The 8546-nt window shown below is 38.4% G+C and overlaps 1 protein-coding gene across 1 annotated transcript; it reads right to left on the reverse strand.

Annotated features, from left to right (window-relative positions):
- Window positions 1-1230: 1230 nt before the first annotated feature.
- Window positions 1231-6539, reverse strand: LOC120440520 (E3 ubiquitin-protein ligase TRIM39-like). The gene is made up of 3 exons (XM_039613188.1): window positions 5725-6539; window positions 4719-5318; window positions 1231-3395 (listed from the first exon to the last, which is right to left on the reverse strand). Exon 3 carries the CDS (start codon window positions 3384-3386, stop codon window positions 1743-1745), a length of 1644 nt encoding a protein of 547 aa, XP_039469122.1. The 5' UTR covers window positions 3387-3395; window positions 4719-5318; window positions 5725-6539; the 3' UTR covers window positions 1231-1742.
- Between the last annotated feature and the right edge of the window lie 2007 nt (window positions 6540-8546).

Here is an 8546-nt window from a genome sequence, read left to right on the forward strand (position 1 = left end):
GTAAATATCTACTGTACCACTTTCATTTTATGAAGCCCTACTCTACTCTCAGATTTATTAGTTTTATATTCTACTGTCTAAAGCAAAAGAACATTTACTGTTACAATAACAGTAAATGTATGAAGAGATAAATGTGTTTAAAATTTTTGCACTTTGGATATTTTTGACAAATATTGATTCTACCTCCAAATTCAAAATTTGTAAAGACTCAATTAATTATTTTTTAAAAGCTTTCTGGGTTGTGTTGGTTTCTGCTCAGAGGAATGCAGCTTTCCCCAAAAAGTTTGAGCTACACCTTATTAAAAGTGTTTGTATTTGAGCTGCTCATTTGTTAGAATAGCAATCAGTTTTAATTTTAATTTAATCAGTTTTAACAAAATGAATTTAATTAATTCATTTTGTTGTTTTTCAATTGAAATGGTATTCATCATTGAACAATAAAATAATCCACCCTGTCTAAAAGAAAGTATCAAAACCTGGGTCTTAAAGAAGTGATGTTATGAGTCGCCATCTTGTGGTTGGTTTGATTTGTGATTAGATGTTTAATGTCAGGAAAATGGGTGCATGATGATTGAACAGATTGTTGCATTTACTTACTTGCTGTGTGATAAAATTACTGAGGAAAAGTTCTGAAGGAAAGAGGAGAAGTAAGTGTCTTCTCTGGAAGAGAAATTTCTTTATCACCTTGTCCATAATTAATGTTTTTTTTTTTTTTTAATTATGTTTGCAAATATTATGTCTCCAGATTCTTGAACTACTGAATGAGTTTGAGTGGTGAACTAACGATAATTAGAGTCTCTAACTAGTAAACTCTGCTGAATGGCACTGTGATAAAAAATTATGGATGAAAGATGGGAGTTGCTGATAATGTGGATAGTTTAATTTTTAAATACCTCGTAAGAATACAATAAAGACTTTCATTTATAAACATTGGCAATCCTCCCTGTTTACCACTAAATGGTTGAGAGAATATTTTGTCATACTTGCAGATCTTTTGCTTTTTGTGGATTTGTGATGCAAACACAATTTATTTATCCTTTATGAGTGAATAACATCATCACAGGCATGACCAAAAGAAAAAAACAAGGAAAAAAACACATTGTCATTTTTTTCAAGTAAGAGTCTGTTATTTTAAATGTGCCTTTTTGTATTTGATTGTTCTACATTTATTTGAAATATATCAGTTAAGGAGCGAATGTCCACAATTTAGACTTCAAATGCAGGAAATTTTATTAAAGCAATTTAGCGAGAGCAAAGCAAAACCAAAATAAAATAGTAAAAATCACAAAACTGTAATCAGCCTACTTCAGCTATACTGAGCTAGTTAACCTTCTCTGAGCTAATGCTGATTTTGTTCTTGTCTTTTGTGAGGAGAGGTTGGAGAAAGGATGAGCATGTCTGGATCCAAAGATGCACTTATCCCAGTGTTCCTAGTTGATGATAATTACTCAACAGGGAAGCAGCACATAATCCAATTTTTCATTTATATATTGATAAAATGTATTCTTATATTTATCTTTTAATAAGGAATAAAAATGTTTTGTTATTAGAAAAGAAATTAAAAGACTATTTTGACTCAGTCAAAATCAGCATCACTCAAACGTTAAGCTCAATTTACGATGAATACGACATAATAACACAAAGAAATCAATCAGAATCAGAGAAGAAAAGAAGACCAAATCAATCAGTGTCACCACCGAATGTGTTCTTAACACAAACCGCTTACATGTCAAATCATTTTTCTACTCAGTGTGATTAATGGGAGTGATGAGGAGAGGTGCAGAGTTTTTGCCATTGTCGTTATTACAGGGATTGAAGTATGGGTAGAGTTTCTCAGTGAAGGAGCAGCCAGTAAAGGAGTAGATAAGAGCTGCTGCATCTACATCATAAATGGAAACCACACCCTCCTCATAATCTACAAACACTCCCACTTTATCAGGAGCAGACGGATGACAGATACAGACATCATGATCATCGAGAGCTTTGTACTCATTTCCATTTCTCAGCACTACAGTCCAGAATCCGTCCTCGGGACTAAGAGTCATTATTGTCTTCCTGTTGATCGACTCTCTGGCCACTCCCAATTCCCAGTCAGTCTTTCCTTTAACTTGAGCCTCATAGTAAAATCTGCCTGAAGAGAAACTCTGCTTTCCTAAAACACAAACACAGTAAGAAAATCTCTCTGGGCTGTCTGGAAGATTTTGCTTTTCATCTCCATGATTCACTTGTTTTCCATCATCAGACAAGATGAGCTCATGATGTGCTGTATCAGGATCAAGACTCACATCCACAGCATACTGCTGGACTCTCCTCAGCTCAGCCTCAAACAGCTTCCTCATTTCCATCCTGAGTGTCTCCTCCAGCTGAGCCACAACCCTCATCACAGTCCCCTCATATGTTGGTGGAAGGACGATGACCTCTGTGCAGTCCTTGGCAGGTGGAACAGCTTTCAGAGATGAGAAGCTTTGAATAAAGTGGAGGTGGTCTTCAGACCATATTAGATTCTTCACCTCAGAGCTCCTCTTCTTCAGCTCTGAGATTTCCTCTTCCAGCTCCTTGATGAGACCTTCAGCCTGTTTCTCTGTTGTTTCCTGTTTGTCTTCTATCTCCTTTATGACCTTCTTCAGGTCTTTCTCAATAAACTCCTTCAGAACAGTGAAGATCTGAACACCTTCTGTTTTCTCTTTGTCTGCAGCATCTTTACTCATCTTCACTGACTCATTGATCTCCTGAATCTTCTGTCGTCTCTTCTCGATCATTTCCTGAATTTCATCATCCATCTTCCTCAGCTCTGTCTTTTTTTCTTCAGATTCTTCTCTCAGAGGAACAAACTCATGAGTCTTGTGGTCTAAAACAGAGCAAAGCATGCAAACACTTGTCTGATCGGTTTTACAGAACAGCTCCAGATGTTTATCGTGCTTCGTACACATCCTGCCTTCCAGGTTCTCCACAGGCTCAATCAGCTGATGTCTTTTCAGACCTTTGATTGTCAGATGAGGTTCTAGGTGAGTCTCACAGTAGGAGGTCAGACACACCAGGCAGGACTTCAGGGCCCTCAGTCTGGTTCCAGTGCAGACGTCACAGGGAACTTCTCCTGGTTTGGCAGCTTGTTGCTCTGAGCTGCTCCTCTTGGCTTTCTGTTGAGTTTCATCTCTGAACTGAGCAACCACCTCAGAGAACAAAGTGTTAACCTTCAACAGAGGTCTACAGTAGAAAGCCTCTTTGCACATGGGGCACTGACAAGGAACATTTCTATCCCAGTGCTGAGTGATACATTTCTTACAGAAGTTGTGTCCACAATGTGTGGTGACTGGATCAGCGAACACATCCAGACAGATGGAGCACAGAAACTGATCTTCAGATCGCAGATTACTGGCAGCAAACATGTCTGAACTCTGGGAACAAAAGTCAAAGCATGATAAGTTAAAGTCTAAAGATTTTCTGTGAGTGGTTTAGAACTGTCGAAGTAGGACCATGACAGTAATTTCAGATGAGACAAAGGACTTGAAAATATCTTTAAGGTATAACGCCTAACTTATGTTGCATGGAGTCCAAAAATCACAGAATCACATCAAATAATTTAAGAGTAGAATAATCCACTCAGAGACATCACCTGCACACTCACTTTATGTTTCTACATGAAGAGCTTAGTTACAAAGTGCTGCTGTTCACTACAATCTCCTGACTGGAGGACTCACCCTGAGCTAGTTTTAAAATTTTTAGAACTGTGTTTTATCAATCAGGTCTAAGAAGTTAATCCCAGGACTTCATGTTTATGTTTATATATTTCTCATGTTATCCTGCACTGTTTCAGATGAGAGTGTGACTATGTTTGGTTTCATAACCACTTCTTTAATTCTAGTCATAGTTTAGTTCATGGAAAATCATTCATCATCTCTCTTCAGCCTTTTTTTCCGGTAAAATATCTTTAATATATTTATAAAGCCATGCATATTCTTTTTTTTACTTCACACTTCCTGGTTCTTAAGTAAGTGGGGGTGAACTGGAATTTGGCACTCTTAAAGTTTCAAGATTTTTGCAGCAACTTTTAACACTCATAACTTCATATGGATAGAGGAGGAGACTGAAGCTTGGCATTTTCAGCATTGAAAAAATTACATTCAAATGAATTTCACACTGGTGTCATGATTTTTCTATAGCATACTTTGAGGATCAGTATCGTGGGATATCAGGATATTAATAAATTGCACCAGTTTAATGTTGGTGACGCAGATGAACAGAAACAAGTATCGGTACCCTGTATTTTCGATGTGTTTTCTGATAATTCACTGGAGGAAACTTAAAAAAGGGAATTCTGGCTACATTTTCAAGGTTTATATCATGTGGTCTAGGTGGTTGCTCAGCGTTTAAGGAAAACACTTTCTCAGCATCTTTTCAACAGCAAATGTTGTAAAATCCAAACTATGCAATATAATTCCAAAAACATAAAAATCAGGTCTGCTTGTCAAATGCAAACAAAACACTATGCATCACGTGTAAACTGACAGAAAAAAGTATCACTTTAAGAGAAAAATTAGCTGATTTTGAATTTGAATTCAACGACATTTCTGAGACTTAAAAAAAGAAGGAGAAACATTCATGAGAGTTAAGTTTAATTTAAAATAGATAATTAAAACAAACCACTGTAAAAAATGTACAATTTTAGCACTTACAGTATAAGTGAAGTTTTGAGATCGTGTGGCTCGTTCTGTACTCACCAGTATTTGAGTCACTTGCTTAGAAAGAAAAGATGAACTCTGTTTGATTTTGAGACACAAATCCAGATCTTTCGGCTGTAGTACAGCTATTACTCACACTAACATTAAGTTTCATTTCAAGAATTTGACGTTGAATTTCCTATTATTTCTCCAACTCTTCCTGCAGGTGTTTGTTAAGGTTTTGGTTCCTCTTTCAGGTCCACAGATGATTATAAAGTGCTAGAAAAATGAAGGTAACACTCGATCACAGCAGTATAAGAGAAACTCAGTTAAATTCATAATCTTTCAGGCCTATTGAGGAGATACTAAGCCTGTTACACAAGAAGAGATGGGCAAGGATGAGTGTATAAACCCAGCAGTACCAAACTGTCAGAAAAAGACTCTGTGAGGCTGGCATGAGGGACTGACGTCCTTTAGTGGGTCCTGTGCAGAGCCGTGCAGCTTGATTGACATTTGCTTGTGAACACTAGAACCAGCAGGTTGTCCAATGGTGTGCCTGTTGTCTTCACAGATGAAAGGAGGGTCACACTGAGGACATGCAACAGAAAGTCTGGAGCTTCCACCATGACCAGTTTGACAGTATCCTGAGTAGGCAGTTCCCTGGTGATGAAAGCACTGATGAGAGAGGATGCTGCAATTTGCATCAATGGAAAATAAATTTGACAGTCGTCTGCATAATAATGGAAGCAAATATTATTTTTCTGTAAAATTATTCCAAGTAGTAACAGGTACAAATAGAAAAGGACAGGTCCAAGAATAGAGCCTTGTGTAATCCCGCCAGAGGAGGGCAGCAGAAGTGTAGGTAAAAGTGCTATCAGAAAGGTGGGTCCTAAACTATTGGAGAGCTGAGCCAGTGATGCCCACCCACTGCTCCACCCTGGACACGCGGATCTCAAGGAACACAGCGTTAAAAGGCAGCTGTTCAGTCCAAAAGCACAAGTAGCACACAGTCACCAGAATCTATTGCTAAAATATATAACATTAAAAAAGCCATAATAAAACATACTGATTGCTTTGGTGAGTTTTTAGTCCTGGCTGGAACACTTCCAGAATTGCACATTCACCCAGGAAGGACTTCGGTTGGGTAAAGGCAATTTTTTGTAGGAGTTTAGACAAGAAAGGTAGCCTGGAGACAGGCCCTGAAACAAAACAGAATGGTTAAGGCCAGTTTTTGTCAGCAAGAATTGCCCAAAAATAAATTTACAAAAGGTCAGTGTACTGTTAATAACGGCAAGAATAAAAGGACCAAGGGTAGGAAAAACCTTCTTAAGGAGTCGAGGAGGAATAACATCACAAGGGAATCCTGATGGGTTTATACTGGAAATGAACTGTTCTAATAAGGAGAGACAGGCTCAAAGTGGTCAACAAAAGCCAAACAAGGTGTTGAGATGGATGGATAAAATGAGGGCCCTAGTGCTTTCTCCAAAAAAGTGAAGACATTTGCCACAAACTAAACTGGAAGCTTCCAGTCCTTCATTCCTCCATATGAACAGTTTCATGAACAATAAGAACAGAATTTTTAACTTTGATTGTTTACAGTTTCGGTTAATGCTACCTGAGTTATTCTGACATGTCAGTGTGAAATGAAAGGTGTAAAAGTCCATCTCCAAATTTGATTGGTGCAGTTTCTCTTTGTAAACATCACAGTGCCTATCTTTTCCTCCCTTTGTGTTTAACTCTCTGTTGCAGACATTTTCATTGCTACATATCTAAAAATGACTCAACATTATCTAATAGTTCCTTTTCAGTAGATTTAATGATATTATTTATTATTAGGTCGAAAAGGAAAAACACTTTTGTTTTGTACTGTGTTTCATGTAGTGTGTTACCACAATACAGGGAGTGCAGAATTATTAGGCAAATGAGTATTTTGTCCACATCATCCTCTTCATGCATGTTGTCTTACTCCAAGCTGTATAGGCTCGAAAGCCTACTACCAATTAAGCATATTAGGTGATGTGCATCTCTGTAATGAGAAGGGGTGTGGTCTAATGACATCAACACCCTATATAAGGTGTGCATAATTATTAGGCAACTTCCTTTCTTTTGGCAAAATGGGTCAAAAGAAGGACTTGACAGGCTCAGAAAAGTCAAAAATAGTGAGATATCTTGCAGAGGATGCAGCAGTCTTAAAATTGCAAAGCTTCTGAAGCGTGATCATCGAACAATCAAGCGTTTCATTCAAAATAGTCAACAGGGTCGCAAGAAGCGTGTGGAAAAACCAAGGCGCAAAATAACTGCCCATGAACTGAGAAAAGTCAAGCGTGCAGCTGCCAAGATGCCACTTGCCACCAGTTTGGCCATATTTCAGAGCTGCAACATCACTGGAGTGCCCAAAAGCACAAGGTGTGCAATACTCAGAGACATGGCCAAGGTAAGAAAGGCTGAAAGACGACCACCACTGAACAAGACACACAAGCTGAAACGTCAAGACTGGGCCAAGAAATATCTCAAGACTGATTTTTCTAAGGTTTTATGGACTGATGAAATGAGAGTGAGTCTTGATGGGCCAGATGGATGGGCCCGTGGCTGGATTGGTAAAGGGCAGAGAGCTCCAGTCCGACTCAGACGCCAGCAAGGTGGAGGTGGAGTACTGGTTTGGGCTGGTATCATCAAAGATGAGCTTGTGGGGCCTTTTTCGGGTTGAGGATGGAGTCAAGCTCAACTCCCAGTCCTACTGCCAGTTTCTGGAAGACACCTTCTTCAAGCAGTGGTACAGGAAGAAGTCTGCATCCTTCAAGAAAAACATGATTTTCATGCAGGACAATGCTCCATCACACGCAGCGTCCAAGTACTCCACAGCGTGGCTGGCAAGAAAGGGTATAAAAGAAGAAAAACTAATGACATGGCCTCCTTGTTCACCTGATCTGAACCCCATTGAGAACCTGTGGTCCATCATCAAATGTGAGATTTACAAGGAGGGAAAACAGTACACCTCTCTGAACAGTGTCTGGGAGGCTGTGGTTGCTGCTGCATAATGTTGATGGTGAACAGATCAAAACACTGACAGAATCCATGGATGGCAGGCTTTTGAGTGTCCTTGCAAAGAAAGGTGGCTATATTGGTCGCTGATTTGTTTTTGTTTTGTTTTTGAATGTCAGAAATGTATATTTGTGAATGTGGAGATGTTATATTGGTTTCACTGGTAAAAATAAAGAATTGAAATGGGTATATATTTGTTTTTGTTAAGTTGCCTAATAATTATGCACAGTAATAGTCACCTGCACACACAGATATCCCCTAAAATAGCTAAAACTAAAAACAAACTAAAACTACTTCAAAAACATTCAGCTTTGATATTAATGAGTTTTTTGGGTTCATTGAGAACATGGTTGTTGTTCAATAATAAAATTATTCCTCAAAAATACAACTTGCCTAATAATTCTGCATTCCCTGTACTTTTTATAGTATTAGCTTTTATATGCTCAACCTCTTACTAACACCGCCAATGAACACCTGCTGTAAAGTTACAGCAGTGCAAACTGCACTACATTAACAGTGGAATTTGCAAGCATTCATTTCTTGATTGTTATGATTTAATGTTGTCAGTGTTTTGTTTTATGTCATGTTTAAGGATTTGTTCTCGGTTGTATCGCACGTTTAGTTTAGTTCAGGTTCCATGTGTCTGTCTATCTGTCTCTCAGTGTCAGGTCTGCGTTTTATTGTAGTGTTCTCGTTTCCTGTTTTATTGTGAAGGTCTGCGTCTCATGTGAGTGTGTTAAGTTTTACCTCTGTCTCATCTGGTTGATTATTCCCAGCTGTGTTCCCCACCTGTGTGTAATCTCCCTGTGTTTCTCTGTGTGTATTTAAGTCGCGTCCTCTGTCTTT

The sequence above is a fragment of the Oreochromis aureus genome, linkage group 6 (genome assembly GCF_013358895.1).
Source record: "Oreochromis aureus strain Israel breed Guangdong linkage group 6, ZZ_aureus, whole genome shotgun sequence".
NCBI classification, from domain to species: domain Eukaryota; kingdom Metazoa; phylum Chordata; class Actinopteri; order Cichliformes; family Cichlidae; genus Oreochromis; species Oreochromis aureus.

What these genes read in the sequence shown, in the direction of transcription:
- LOC120440520 (XM_039613188.1), bottom strand. Translation starts at nt 3,386, where the DNA reads ATGTTTGCTGCCAGTAATCTGCGATCTGAAGATCAGTTTCTGTGCTCC.